General features: G+C 40.3%; 1 protein-coding gene across 1 annotated transcript in view; it reads left to right on the top strand.

Annotated features, from left to right (window-relative positions):
• The first annotated feature begins 2029 nt into the window (after nucleotides 1–2029).
• Nucleotides 2030–15614, top strand: part of ulk4 (unc-51 like kinase 4) — a 96505-nt gene continuing 82920 nt past the window's right edge. The window contains exons 1-15 of the mRNA XM_036539547.1: nucleotides 2030–2090; nucleotides 2871–3037; nucleotides 3399–3498; nucleotides 3831–3970; nucleotides 4727–4907; nucleotides 5138–5239; nucleotides 5387–5470; nucleotides 5764–5839; nucleotides 6373–6468; nucleotides 7746–7891; nucleotides 8411–8480; nucleotides 8938–9004; nucleotides 10358–10462; nucleotides 13172–13232; nucleotides 13914–14119. Coding sequence (XP_036395440.1) covers nucleotides 2900–3037; nucleotides 3399–3498; nucleotides 3831–3970; nucleotides 4727–4907; nucleotides 5138–5239; nucleotides 5387–5470; nucleotides 5764–5839; nucleotides 6373–6468; nucleotides 7746–7891; nucleotides 8411–8480; nucleotides 8938–9004; nucleotides 10358–10462; nucleotides 13172–13232; nucleotides 13914–14119 — 1572 coding nt within the window. The 5' untranslated portion in view covers nucleotides 2030–2090; nucleotides 2871–2899. The remainder of the gene's footprint in view (nucleotides 2091–2870; nucleotides 3038–3398; nucleotides 3499–3830; nucleotides 3971–4726; nucleotides 4908–5137; nucleotides 5240–5386; nucleotides 5471–5763; nucleotides 5840–6372; nucleotides 6469–7745; nucleotides 7892–8410; nucleotides 8481–8937; nucleotides 9005–10357; nucleotides 10463–13171; nucleotides 13233–13913; nucleotides 14120–15614) is intronic.

Here is a 15614-nt window from a genome sequence, read left to right as displayed (position 1 = left end):
TCAGAAAGGACGCGGCCATTCAAGTGGTGTGTAATAACATAATCACAACCCGCTACCACTACAAGGAATAATAAAATAATATAAAATATAACTAATAATATAAGACGAAAGAAAAAAAAGGAATCATAACCATAATCATCGTAACTGCAAACAGTTAATCAACTTTTGAACTTGCTTTTTAAACGTGTTTGAGGTTGTATTTAAGCACTTTCGCCAGTGCCACAAATGCTACTAGACAGGAAAATAATAGGAAAACTTGCCAAACAAAACTTGCTCATAAATCAATTGAGGGGACCTAAATCAGGATTCCTGAGGAAATGCTTTATGATGGGATACAGCACTTACTGTTCAAAGTCAAAATACAGCACCTAGTAATCAATCTAAAAATCAATATCAAGATATACCATAATTTACATTTATTCATTTAGCAGACGCTTTTATCCAAAGCGACTTACATAGGTTACAGTTCTTTACAACGTTATCCATTTATACAGCTGGATATTTTTACTGAGGTAATTGTGGGTTAAGTACCTTGCCCAAGGGTACAGCAGCAGTGTCCCAGTGGGGATCGAACCAGCAACCTTTCGGTTACGAGTCCTGCTCCTTAACCACTATGCTACACTGCCACCCGTGTGTGCTTTTTCTCTGGGATGTCATGGGGCACCCGTTTTTAACAAATAATTACTTGCTTAACGCTGAGTTTGGAGTTTGGATAAAATCGGAGTCATAACATACTTTGGAGCGAATATAATGGGTTTAATTAGTTAAAGAAGTTACAATGTAGCTACACTGCGTATCATTTTCAATTTAATTCACACTGCTTACAATAACTCACAGTGTCCCTGGTTTCCGTTGGGAAGAGATTAGCAAAACATGACATCACAGAACTATAAAAAAGTACACAAGACAATTACAGTATCAATAATATATGATAAATTTCAAAAACACATATTGCCAGTTTAGTATTTACCACTTTCTTAACGACAACGGTAGCCTTCAACATCAGTGATACACATGCCGTGTGTATCACTACAACAGTGATATACTGTACATGCTGCAATCTGCAGTAGCTTCTTTGATCGTGGCAGAGGCTGAAAGAGAACAAAGTATCCGATTATACTTTGGTCTTTATTGGAGTCTATAATACTTTAGTATTGTTAGTTCTGGTAAATTTTCCATTAAATAATCATCCATTTTCAATTTTGTAACCCAAAGAACACATTGTTATCAGATAGGCTAGCTAAATTCACAATGCCTTCTCGTGGGTAACAGGGATTTAAACTTTCGTTTTCACTTTCGTGAGTATCTGCACATTAATATCTCAGCCTAAAATGCCTAAATCATTGGTGTTTCTCGACATCTCCACATTTTGGTAATATCGAAATAATGAACATTCTGAATCTATATGATACGTCCCGTCTGACACCGATAGCCCATTTACTCGTACATACTGGCACAGCAATGCCACGTGTGAGACTACTGTAAGAGAGATACAATATTTCGAATTTTGACTGAACTTTTTTTGACATACAGCCAACGTCGACATAAATCTAAAGCACTTGTTTTTGCAAAAATATGAATTACAACATCGTAGCCAACATTAACCATTCGCCTGGATCTCAACCTGAAACAGAATTCAAACTTTGTACAATAGTTAGGCAGGTAGAGGTTTTGTTTTATGGCATTTCCAACACCAGGCTTACTCCGCATGAGATCTTGGTCCAACAGCATAGCCTAATCATCGCTCAGTCAGCCTCTCTAGTCTCCCGATCACCGCGTCCTTGTCGTATCCTAGAAACCAAGGAAAGGCGCAATTGGAGGTGGGAAATAAACTAAAACAACTGTAGACACCATTTTTAAAAAAGTTTTAACACATAAACATATGACTATGATATAATTATTTTGTTTTAAAATATATTATAATGTAATCTAATTTATTATGGGAATTTTAAATCTTTATTTCGTTTATACAATCTAACTTTTTCTCAAGTGTCTCCCCTTCACGGTTCAATACTATGCTCTGCAACGTTAGCTGTTTCCGGTTGTAAACTGCGCGGACTGTGGCAGTTCGAAACAAATGAAATTTGAAGGTAACGGTAACGGACGAAATTTCAGTGGTTGAGTGCATTTATTTTCTGTCTGAAATCTGTCCTTTCTGTCAAATATCTCTTTTAAACCATTTTTTTGTGGTCGTGTGTGGGTTATTAGTTGTTTCAACATTAAGTAAGTTCTAGCCAGCCAGCTTGCTGCGTAGAGATTTGAGAGGTAACTTAGCAAACAAGTTTACGGTGTTTGAATAGTAATTTGGCAATTTAGCTTACTATAGTAAAAACTCCACATAGCATTCAACTTTCCTAAATGGCAAGACTGTCTTGGTAGCTAGCTCCACGTTACTGCAAAATGTGATCAAGGCGTTAGAGCTAGCAGCATGACTGTTAGCGACTTTGCTAGCTAAGTTACCTACTTTCCTGCTGGTTAGCAAGTTAGCAAACATTAGCGAGCTATTAGCAAATCCAGTTGCTCACCGTCTAACGTTACAGTGCATTTTAGCCAACTAGGTTAGTGAATTTCAACCAAACCAAAAAAAGAACAAATTTATTTGACCCAGACCTGATTGCGGGGTAATTCCAGAATTACAGGTGAACTCGCTAGCAAAATTATCTTACTCGGATGATGATGACATAACTTTGGATGTAAACACTACTAATAAATTATTTGACGAGATATAAACACCACGTCACTCATCCTTATAACTGCCTACCTGCGTGAGTTCAGGGTTAAGACTTGAGAAGTCAGCATTCACATCCATTGACTTTGACATCATTGCTATCTGCATAAAAGTTTGACGTTAAGTCCTCTGATTCAAACAGACTGCCGCATTTGAGCACCGTGCGGAAAGATGGAAAACTTCATTCTCTACGAAGAGATTGGAAGAGGAAGCAAGTCGGTTGTGTATAAGGGGAGGAGGAAAGGAAGCATTCACTTTGTGGCCATCATCTGCTGTGACAAGTCAAAGAGGGCTGAGATCACCAACCATGTGAGTGCCAGGCTGTAAAGACCGCCGTTTACTTGCTCACCAGATTGCAGGAGTACTCACATAGTAAACTTTTTGCACGCAAGCAATTTACATAGCTAGATGCTTACTACGTGTTTGGTTAAGTACCATGCTCATGGGTATAACAACTGTGTGACATCAAGACTTTAAACTTGCTGGGCAGCTGCAATGCATGCTTAAGAGGTGATTCGCATAACCTGCTGCTGAAACACATTTTGTGTAGAATAAAAGCCAAATTCAAGACTAAATGCTCACAGCTCACAGACATTTAGAGGGTTCTCGTTGTAGGTGAGACACGAGATATACACAGATAATACATGTTGTGGTGACGTTGTCTTGGCAGGTGCGACTGACCCACAGCATCAAACATGAAAACGTGGTTTCTTTCCATGAATGGTATGAGACCAGCAACCATCTGTGGCTGGTGGTGGAACTGTGTACAGGTGAGTTGTGGAGATATGTACTTAGAGGTGTGTGACTCCTTTTTGTAAGCCCGCCTCCCCATCTGTGATGCCTGTTTGAGATACTGCTCTTTTTAAATTATATTTTAGGTTTCCTTCTTGTCTGTGATTCTTTTGAGACTTGCCTCTCATTTGTGACTGTTTGACTCCCTGCTCATGTGACGGTGTGTCTGAAACTCTCTTTTCTTCTGTGGCTTGTTATTTGCACCTCCCTTCTTCTCATTAACTCAGACTCCCCTCTCATTTGTGACTCTGTGTGGGACTCCATTTTCCTCTTTGATTCATTATTATACTCCCTTTTAATCCTATTTCAGGGGGCAGTTTAGAGGCAGTCATCTCTCAGGATGAGTGTCTGTCTGAGGATGTCGTGAGGGGTTTTGCCATGGATCTTGTCAAAGGTCTGAAGCACATCCATGGTTCTGGCATCATCTGCAGTGACATCACTCCTGCCAAGGTACAGTGCCTGTAAGGAGCTTGCAGTGCCAGTCAACAGTGGGGACAGGTTCAACACCACAGGGCTTGCATGTGTTTGCAGATTGAACACATCATAGGCAGTTGGAAATCCAGTTACTTTTGACACACCCACGTCCCGATGATTTGGGAAAATAAAGCAGATTTCCAATTCTCATTGCATGCTACTAGTTCACACTTGCAAGATGCCATGAATCTGTAAATGTGGTAGAATCCCACTGACCTCATACCAGTTTTTCCCTTCTGGGTAGAGCATGTTGACGTTTTGTGCCATTCTATGTCTTACCAACACCATTTATTCTTTCTGGTTCATGATGCTTCTTGGTGCTTTGAGAAAAATAGCTTTTATCAAGGGTTTCATTTTAAGTGTTTATCCTATTCTGTTTACTGCTGTCCTTTATTTAGATTATAGACAATTATATATATATATAAAGTATATCTATATTATATAGAATTTTTTAATTTATTTGTCACATATTAATATGTAATACTATAATGTAATATATATGTGCAAATACATTGTAATTAGTATTGCTTCTTCAGGAATGCAACTTTGTGCCCTTCTGTATTTGCCTTTTAATTGAACTTGGTTTAACAGATTTTCACTGTGCTGAAATTCTCTGAAAGTGGTTCTTAAATGTGAAGACGGTTTGAGATGCTTATATCATCGCAAATGAAGAGGGAAAAGAGGACGGTTGGAGAAACACGCAAGAGATCCTGTGTTTGTGTTTTTTCATAGATCTTGCTGGATGGCCCTGGCACTCTGAAGTATTCCAACTTCTGCCTGTCCAAAGCAGAGGGAGAAAACCTGGAGGAGTTCTTCCAGTATGTGCTGTCAGAGGAAGGAGGGGGTGGAGGAGGAGGAGGAGGGGAGGGCGGAGAAACCACACCCAGAAAAAATATCAAGAACCGAATCCAAGGTGAGGGCCCTTTTGATGGATATTAGCTGTGGAAATTCAGTTCAGTTTCCTTCCTGACCGGTACAATGGCAGTGCCCCACCCTCACCCGAACTTGCAGCCTGCCAGTTACAAGGCTCCGTACGCACTGTGCCATCCTGTAATGACACAGGATAGTCAACTTGAGGGAGGCAGGGTACTGATGCAAAGCTGGGCATACAGCTGATGTCTGCATTTGACTGCTTACCTGTAGGGTCTCCAATGTATTCTGCACCAGAAGTAGTTCGAGGAGAGGAATCGAGTGTTGCCAGCGATATCTGGGCCCTGGGCTGTATATTATATGAGATGTTCACAGGTTTGTGCTCAGTTTTTATGTGCCTTTTATGAACCTAAACACTGCTTTGATCTGTAAAAGGGTATTTGACTCAATGTCATAATCCATTGCTCACTGCTGTGTAAGGAAAAGGTAATATTGTGACTGTATGTTGTTTTCATTTGTCAGGAAAGCCACCATTTAACTCACACAGTTTATCAGACCTGATTGAGCTCATTCTACATGAAGACCTGCCCTCTCCAAGGCAAAAGGGTAACACAGTGATAACTTTGATATGACTGAAAAAGCATGTTGTCATGGAAGGAAAACATTTAATTTATTCTGCTTCATTATTACTGCCCTGATAATGAGTTACAGAAAGTAGAGTAGGGAATTATTTCATTCAAAAAACATATCTTTCTGTGGAAGTGCATTAGTCATGCAGTCACATTTGCTTCGATGAGCAACACAGATGAATTGATTTTGTTCTTTCTATTCTGAACTCAGACAGGCAGCTGAAGTTGTGATTTTTTGTGAGTCAGTCCTCATTTCTTGTGTTTTTGAAGGCACTGCTGGTTGCAAACCTTCTCCAGAGTTTGAGAGCCTACTGAGGAGTCTGCTTCAGAAGGACCCAGACAAGAGGCAAGGCCATGTTCATATGAGCAAACTATTCAATTATTCAGAGAACATCTGAGTCTTAATATAGTTTTAGTATTTAGTTTAATTATGTGTGTCGTGTGATAGGTGTTAAAGTAATGGACAGGACCAGCAGGGGTTAATATTTGATATATCTGACACCAACACCCTGTATTTCTTGTGGTAAGCATCACCACATGACTTATTCGTAATGTTACATAGATATTGGTAGAAATGAAAAGAATAAATGTAATAATTTTGCATTTCTCTCCATCGGTAACCATGGGAATGTACTCTTTTACTACTGATACTTACTAATTTTACTGCAGTAAATAGACACGCAGCAACATTTTTGCAACTGCATTGTATTCAAACAGTAATGCTGCAAAAAGTAGGTGAAACCACTTTTACCTGGTTGCACTTTTTAAAGACCACAGCATAGTTGCCACACTGTGTGTGAGGTTGCCAAAGTGTTCCTCACCTCTGACTATAGAGTAGTGGCTTTGGAGCTTCACACTGATGTCTTCCCTTTCTCACAGGCTGAACTGGGATCAGTTACTTACTCACCCCTTCTGGAGAGGAGCATTTTGCGAGGAGCAGACCAGCGAGGATGAGGGGGCGTCAGACAGCTCCAGGTAAGGTCCCAGCCTCCTTCCTGTCAGCCTCTGTCACCACTTCCTGTAGGCATCTCACTCTAATATCCCAGCAGGTTTCTGTTAAAGCTCATGCTGTCCCACAGGAATGGCCACCGCTTCCACCAATTGTAGTATGTGCAAAAGTCATCTCCGCATCCAAAGAATGTTACACACAGAAGGAGACATTCAGTCCCTCAGTCAGAGTGGATCAATAAGGTTAGCCGTGGAAGCTGTTTTGAGGAAGGTTCTGAGTGAATCCAGTAGGTACAGGTGAAAATTAATTCAAAGTAGCTTTCCCAGTGACACTAGACACTATGTCTTCCTGCACAGTTATTAATTCATGTAACAGCTTACCAGGGCTTGTTGTGGAGTCAGATACCCTTGGCTCCTTCTACACCAAACTTAATGCAGTGATAGATTCTCTTGGTGTCCTGCCTGTTCATATATATATTTTTTTTTTGGTTGCCTTGGTTGTCTAAATCTATTTGTTGTCAGATTCATTGCAGTTATTATTGTATTGTTTATATTGAATGAGAAGTTTTAGATACAGCAAGTATATATAGTGTACATTATTATAGATACAGTCAACTTCTGCTGAAGATGTTGGTAATGTAGACACAGTTTTGTGGCAGAATGTGAGGAGATATGAACACTGCAAAAAAACAGTTATGTGTTCAACATCTTACTGACAGTGATCACTACATGTTTAATGGTCTGGATCAATTGTCTCACCCACATTGCAAACACAACACCAGTATACATTCGATGCCTCCTCCTTTTTCTCCCGGCTGTGAACATTTCTGTGACCACAAACAGCAGAGAGATAACAGGCACTCATAGCAAATCCACCTTCATCAGTAAATATTTTACCACATGCTGTACAATAGCCCATTCTTTTACTGTAAGAGCCAGAGACATTATGAAGCTTCAAGTGACAGAAAATCTTGAGTCACAGAAAGACTTTAGAAGCTTGGCTCCCCCCACATCTGCTTCACAGCTGTCACTCATCCCCTCAGCCCTTATTTGGTTGGTGCTCTAGAGCTGCTCCTTTATGTGAATTGTATACAGTCAGACCTGCTGTAAGCTGAGTCAGAGGGTAACAATAAGGCCATTATGTGTTACTCTCCTGACAGGTATGATGTGAGAGTTCTCTTTCCTGTGTCATGATAATAGATGCCTGCTGCTGCTTTATTTGTGTGATGTTCTGCTTGAAGATATGACTACGTGCATTCACAGGCTGTTGGTTCTGTTGTGTGACTGTATATCTGTTTCAGCAGTGTGGAGCAGGGTGGGGTTTGCCCCTCCAGCCAGGCATCACCAGGCAACCCGGCCACAGTGACCTCGCAGGGACCAGCAGAGGCGAGAGAAGGGGTGGGGTCAGCCAGGGACAGCAGCCAAGCTCTCAACAAGTCTTTCAGATTAGGTAATGCTTTTCCAGGAGGGCAACGGGCATGCCGGATGGACACGTCACAGGCTTGTGCGTGTGTGTGTGTGTGTGTGCGTGTGTGTGTGTGTGTGTGAGTGAAGCAGTACTGATACATAGCCCCCATTTAACAGTCTTCCTCCTGAAGTATCAATCCTTTTGCTGGATAAGCATTTCTAAAATATGCTGGGCTCCAAAGGCCTGTTTATGAAGGCCAATACAGTCCAGTATACTCAAACACTTTAAATGAATGGTCTGCTCCAAGTGTTCACACAAATCTGTTTCAAGAGTGATTTTACCACAGTCCACGCTTGTGTTGTGAAGTTTGAAACTGTCAGTTTCACACTGTCCTAATTCCACTTTCTGAAGCGTAGCCATGGAGTTATTACATCCTTTTTTTCCCCTCATTGTGAAAGTTTTGGTCTGAATTGTGTCAGAGGCCATGTGCTTAGCAGACAGTGTTAATGGCGCTGGTGACTGGTGTTGTTTTTGTGAAGTATTTCTGCTTCTATCACACAGACAGTGTGGCTGAAATTAGACCAAAGAGCGCATCTGACAGTGAAGCCAGAGAGTCCATCTTTCTCCTCAGGTACGAGGGCTGTCCATTCCAGTGTCTCTGTCTCCCCTTATTTAAGCATTAGTAATGTTCAGTACTTTTAAAAGTAATATTGATATTTTAACTGGAGAAATGGCCTTCTTGATGATAGTCTACTCACACCACAAAGACAAATCAAAGAATCACAGACAAATGTTTGACTTACAGTAGACAAATGGAGTAACTATCCAGTAATTAGCTGATTGGTATGTTGTCCAGGGGCAACACACTAATTTGAAGTTCCTCCACAACACTGTAGTGAAGATAACTGGTCAGGGTTGGACATACATTTCATCAAGGAAACATTGATTTAGACTCAATTGGTCTGCATTTACAGAGCTCCCGTGTGTCTTATGAAATTTATATAGAGATAGTATGAAGGCTTTGGCATAGTCTTTATCATTAATGAAGTGTGACCTTTCTTTTCCTTTGTGTTGTTTTCAAAAAACAGCTCCCGTCCAACTCCAAGAACCAGCACTGCTGCAAGAGACACAATACCGAAGGCACCTCGAGCCCAGGTGAGCACTACACATTACTAGTTGATTGTCAAGGAACTCAGCCTAATTCCAAAACACTGCCTTCTTTATAGGTGCTGATTTGCTCCTTTCTTCTGTAAGCGGTGATTTGCTGAGCGCTGATTGGAGATCAGCGTTGCTAAGGGAACACTTAGAAACACAATCCCTTTCTTATGTTAGAATTGCATGAAGTGTTTGAGACTGGCACCCTCTGCTGCATGGGAAGAGCATTGCACCCAAATTGATCTTCATGATCTAAATACATTGGAAAGAAATTATTTTTGCTCAGCATATTAAAGAATATAAGGTGTTGCATTCTATATTCCACCACAGAATGCAGGTAAATGGCTTGTGAGTAGTGGTTGTGTCATTATTTGTAGAATGCATAGCTGTAGTATGAATGCGTAGGTAATCGTTGCAGTGTTTTCGGGGGGCAGGTGTAAATTTTATGAGTGGTACCAGGAGAATTTAACTGTTCAGAAACTCTACATGCTTTATTCTCAATGAAATTTAAGTACAAGGTTTCTGATATTGATTTGCATTTTTGTGTTGAGTTAGTTAAGTTAAAACTAAGTGAAACCTTCAGATTGAGGAGAATAGTGATGGGTGCCTAACTACAGGTCTGAATATCTCTCGTTGGAAACGGAATGCATTTTTGAACATTCTTAAGCAGTGCCTCTACAATATCGTTTACATTCCTGCTTCAAAGAGTTGACGGCATGTGCTTGTGTATAAAACACATTGCATTACAGAATGTGATGAATTATTCAGTTTTATGCAGGGAAGTTGGTGATCTCTCTAAACCTCTTGGAGGTGAGATTGCATATTGAAGTTGCCTGTTATTCTTACCTGTTTTGGAGACAGATGGTCTGAAAATGTCACCATAAGCTAACTGGATGTTTTTCCATCACTTCTACTATAATGTCACAGTTAAGAGAACCTAAGAGGGCGCTTACAGGATTCACACTTGCCCTCACACTAATGTGGTCTATTAGAAAGTCAAAGCTGCTTTCAGAACTGCTGATCAATGAAAAGTTAAATGCATTATGATGAGGGAATAGGAATGTGAGCAGCCAATTTAAATTTTAATTTATGCAGTGGAGAGTATTGAAATGTACATTTTGTTATTGATCACTAGATATATATTTAAAAGATGCAAGCAAATAATTCTTTCTCATCTGTTCTTATTTATATTATGTAAATTATGTAATGTGTAATTTAGCCCTGTGTAGTTTGTCATCTCTTCATCTCCATAAGGTGACATACAGTGCTGACATACAGTGTGTCAGTGGTGTAAATACTGATCATCAGATTTCATAGGCGATGCTGAATTGGTAAAGTGCCTCCATCTCCTAGGGGAACGTTTATATTGGTGGCCCATGGGATGTAACTGCCTGTGTCAAGGAGCTGGTCTACACTGACAGTGACTTGATTGTGACTCCAATCATTGACAACCCCAAGGTGAGAAAGCACTCTCCATGTGTGGCTGTGACACTTTGTGGAGCTCTTTTTAATCAGGGAATCAGTAGTAGTGCTGGGACAGTGAGGCTTCATGAACCCCATAATGGGTGGAGCTACCAAGTGCTGTCAATCACTGACTTGGATTAATGAGTCAACAGGCCTTGCTGTCCACAGCAATAATGTAACACAGTTTAATAGAGGTGTCAACAAAATGACACATGGTGCACAAACTGCATCAAGAATTACTTTAACAAAGTGATATTATGTGTTTTGCAGAGCCTGCAGTTTGTCATTAGACCACATACAAAAGACAACAATAGACAAGCATGTATAATCACAACATTTATCAGTGCAAATACTACCTTGAAAATGCTGACAAAGCAAACGTGTGCAGTTCTGAACAAGCATGTGATCAACAATGTGATAATACCAACTTCTAGTCAACTTTGAAGGCAGTAGTTACTGCATATAGTTGATTTGCATAAAACATCATTAAAGAGAAGTTCAAATTGAGTCTACAGATGTAGAAGATCAGTATGATGAGAGTTGGTCTGGCAGATATAGTCTATTTATACTCGGCAAATAACTGCATGGTGGCAGCAGGCATCATAAAATGTTTAAATGCATCTGAAGTGAATGTTAAAAACATGACCAGATTTGTTTCTGATGCAAGCTACATGATCAAGGCATTCAGTGACTTGCAATGCCTACATTGTGACCCTTGTCAGCAGTATATGGCCAAATATTGTTTAAAAGCTGACAAGCTTGATGGGACCATAAAAAGGGTTTTCAAAAGTTGTCCAATTAAGAAACTCTGGTATATAGCACATCTTAGAGAGAGACACAATTCCAAAGAAATGTTGTTCTCTACTGATAAAGCTGCCACCGGAGCCTTGTAAAATTTGATGGGGTACTTGGGGGTTCTTCAGCTGTATCCTACCGTTCTGAATGCATCTTTTTTTACACAAACTTTCTGGAGGTGCAGATGGAATTTCAATAAATACAACTGCCTTAACCAGGCTCGGTCTGATTGACCGGATCCAATGGTTTGAGAGTTGAAAAGTCAGAGTTTGTGAAACCTACAATAAAATCGAAGAAGTAATAAATGAGTACTTAGCACCGCACAGGACAATTTGTGCAAACTTAGTTGGCCAGAAAAACTCACTGCATACTAGTCTCAGTTGGTTGAAGAAGAAAATGCATTTCATTCAGCTAGCTCACACATTTCCTTTTTTATGGAATCCTATTGTGGAATCGCCTTTTGCATACCGTTGTAAGTTCATCTCACTGCTCCAACCTCTGCACTTCACGCAGGTGCACTGAGGCAAGACAAATACAATCCTCCCATACACTAGCATGGCTAGCAGCCAACAGATATTTCCTGCACTGCAGGTCACGCAATGTACTACAGTGGAGTGGGTACTCATTGAAGGAAATGCACCACTCCGCTAACATCATTTACATAACGGGCAGGGACCTGGCCAATCACAGGATATCTGAGAGATAAGCAGTGAATTAAGCAAACCCTGCTGACATACTCACCCTTATCTCGGGGGAATGAAGCCAATTTCTTCCACTATTGTCGGCTCCCAGTCATCTTTGGCTAGTGGGGTTGATGCTGGGCTGTCGGGCTCAGCTTGCACTCAAGGCAAGTGCTTTAACCACTGAGCAACTCTGGAGCTGAGCTCACGTGATTCTTAAGGCTGACAGGATTTTTTTTTTTAGATATAGAAACCCTTACATTAGATTCTATTCCCACCTTTCATGTAAATTACAACTAACCCAATACAAACCCCATGCAAAGGAAAACTGATGGAATTTGTATGAAAGACTAAACATTATTTGTCTGTTGGTGCTGAGAGAAGTCTTCCTTCATAAGGACAGATATTCGCATAATAAAAGAAGAAAGCGTAGACCAGCTGTCAATGATTAAATGATCACTGACAAATTGAGACTAACAAAAAAAGTATAGCATCATTGCCACTTGCACTTCTGTAGGTTTGCTATATAAGCTTTTTATAAGTTAGTGTAGTTTGAAAATATGGCTCATTATCAGATATCAATATTTTTCTTCTTGGAGAACATTTTAAGTTGTCATATTGTTTTCCCAGCTGTTGAGTAGAGTATATATATGATAAAGTGTCAGCATACATTTACTTGTGGTAATTGAAGATATAATTGAGATTAAAGCACCAGTAGGAGGTTATTTTTCAACTCTCTCTGGTCCCTTCCAATTGCACATGATTAACCCCCCCCCCCGCTTGTTGTGGGATCCGTAAAGTCCCTCTCTCCCAGCACTAGTAGAAACTATGAAATTATTTTTGACATGTCATCCAGTCAATTTGATATCAAGATACTCATGATTACAGAGATGCCTGTGTTAACTTGTGACAGGTTTGTACACTGCACTTAGCGGTCTATTACAGGGCAGACTCTTATTTCAACACAGTTTATGTTGTACAGCAATATATATTGTTGTATGGGAGGGATTATATCCACTGATCACGGCAGCATTGCAAAGTTTAGAGTCAGTAATCTGTAGGAATAGCATGTAGAACATTTCAGAAAAATCTTTTTCCACAGTCTATGTGTTTTGTGAGGTTCTTGTGAGCCTAGTTCTGTTGAATTACAGAAGTGGCAGTATTTTTAAATAGTTCTTTTGTGGTAATTGTATGTGTGATTTTATGTTAAATGTTGTGTTATTGTCAGATCACGAAACCTGCTCCAGTAAGATTTGATGCTAAAACATTGGCTGTCCCTGCACATTCAGGTGAGATGCAAGAACACAAGTCCCAGTCCAAGGAAGTTGTTCTCTGAAATGCCAGCCTTCCCATTGGAGATTATGTGCTCTCCACTTTTTCACTTTATTGATTGTTTCAGCATTCAAAACTGAAATTTCTTTCAGTCCCTTAAAGATGTGGTGAGCATTTACACAATGTGACTAATGTGAAGGTTTAACTCATCAAATAGCCCTGCCCTGTCACAGCTGTGGCAGATGGTCTTCCCATAGTCTATTTAGCTAACGAAATTCATCTACATCCTGTGTACCATTGATGTCACAGATACTGAACTTCTTCTGACTGGCAGTGTTCGCCCCGACTTCATCAACATCCATCATCATTTCTCACGTCCTTATTTGTGTCCTACATTCAGGCCGCTGCTTGTGTATAGACTGTAAAAAACACTTATCATTTTTCATCAGTGCAGGGAAAAGTGCCTTACAAATGACTTTTTTTTCCACAAGCAATTTTTTCTTTATGAAAATGAATCATGTACTTTACAATCCCGAATGTGGCAAGAATTCTAAGTTCCCTGAGTTTATCAGCCATTCTGAAAAGGACAGGTGTGGAGCGCTCCTCCCAACAAAAAAAGCGTACCCATAGACAACCACACACACACATACACACACACAGTTGACAGCTGACAGACTGTCCACCCTCTCCATTCACAGCTGATAAACTGTCCTCTCTGAGTCTGAAAGACTGGAGCGCCTTTGTGCAGCAGCTGTGCTCTGTGCTGGAGTCGGGTGATCGGCTGGGCGAGAGGGCGAATGAGAGGCCGGGTGGGGCGGCGCGCTCCAAGCTCAACTTGCTCTGCTATCTGTGCACCATCGCCGCACACAAGGACACAGCCACCCGGCTCATCAATTCCCCACTGGTGAGGATCACTGCGTTCCCAGCATGCCTGGTGTTTTGGTTCGGGGGAGGGGGTCAGTTGTGTTTCACAGGACTGGAGCCTTCGGGCTAATTTAAGAATCTGCTGGGTCTTGCTCCCTCGTAATGTTAATGCAGCCCAAGCAGCTGTTCTCATTCTGCATAGTGCAGTGTGGGTCACAGAGGCCCACAGTTTGGTTCCTGTTGAAAGGTACCATAAAAATCTCTGTACTATTCTCCCTCCCCGTTTTAGCCTATGCTTTTCAAAAGAGTGAAAATATTTCTGAAGGAAATGAAATAATAGTCTGTGAGGTGGGTTCTGGAAATTTCTGTTGCAGTTCCTTTTAAGTCAGACTTTCTCCTTATTGACTCAGTAAATCGCTTTCCTTTGCTATATTTTCTTGATAGCCAGGCTAACGAGAGCAAGTGGCATGGGAATTCTGATGTATGAACGAACTATACATTTTTTTTTTGTTTTGTGTCATAACACATTTTGTCATGAAGTGGTGCTAGAAAAAATTATTTACATATCTGCTTTTGAAATATTGACATCTGACCTTTCAAGACAGTAACATTCTATTTTGGAAATTCCTTTACTTTTTTGGATTGAAATCTGTGAGCACAAAACACATCACTGCCTTGTACTTTTGGTAATATTAGTTGTATGTGACAAAAGGTTAAACTGAATCGTGTGACTGTTTTAACCTCTCTTAGAACTCACCAGGCAAACCAACATCATGCAGGACTCGCATATCCTCATGAAAGTTAATTATGAATGAACTTCCCAGCACATTTACTCTGCATTTGGAATTAGACCATCCATTAAACCATTTACCACAAGACCTTCTTGGGTCTACTAGAGCACTGATTCTCAATCCTGCTCCTGGGGGCCCCCTGCTCCACACGTGTTCCATCTTTCCCTGCTCTACCTACCTGAACTCATCAGTGGCGATTAGATTAGATTAGATGAGCACACCTGATTTAATCAAGAGCATGTTAATCACACTAATCAGGTGTGTTTGGAGCAAGGATAGATAGAAGATATGCAGGACAGTGAGCCTCCAGGAGTAGGACTGAGAAACACTGCACTAGAGTAACTTTGAATTTTTGTTCATATTTACAGTATGTAACCACTAGAGGGCAAACTAAGTACATTAAATAGAAAAACAGTTAATAGAACAACTACAGTTGCAAATAAATTTGTATCAGAGACTGACAGCTGATGTATGTGTTATACTATATGTTCAGTAGATGTAATTTTTATTGACTGAAATATCTTCCCCTGCACACCGAGATTTGAGAGTGGTATACTTTATATTTCCGTGCTCTCAGTGATCAGCATTGGGCATTTAAATGAACAATAAGTTACCAGAAACAAAGATTTTAATGAAGAATTTCTTACCAAGTTCCTCTTATTAAATTTTCCGTATTGGTTAATGTAACTGATAAACACGTGTTTGTGACCTATGTACCCTGTGCTGAAGTTAAACTCCACTGAC

The sequence above is a fragment of the Megalops cyprinoides genome, chromosome 10 (genome assembly GCF_013368585.1).
Source record: "Megalops cyprinoides isolate fMegCyp1 chromosome 10, fMegCyp1.pri, whole genome shotgun sequence".
In the NCBI taxonomy this organism is placed as follows: domain Eukaryota; kingdom Metazoa; phylum Chordata; class Actinopteri; order Elopiformes; family Megalopidae; genus Megalops; species Megalops cyprinoides.
The sequence above is the reverse complement of the archived record's forward strand: the minus strand, read 5'-3'. Positions and strand labels throughout refer to the sequence as shown.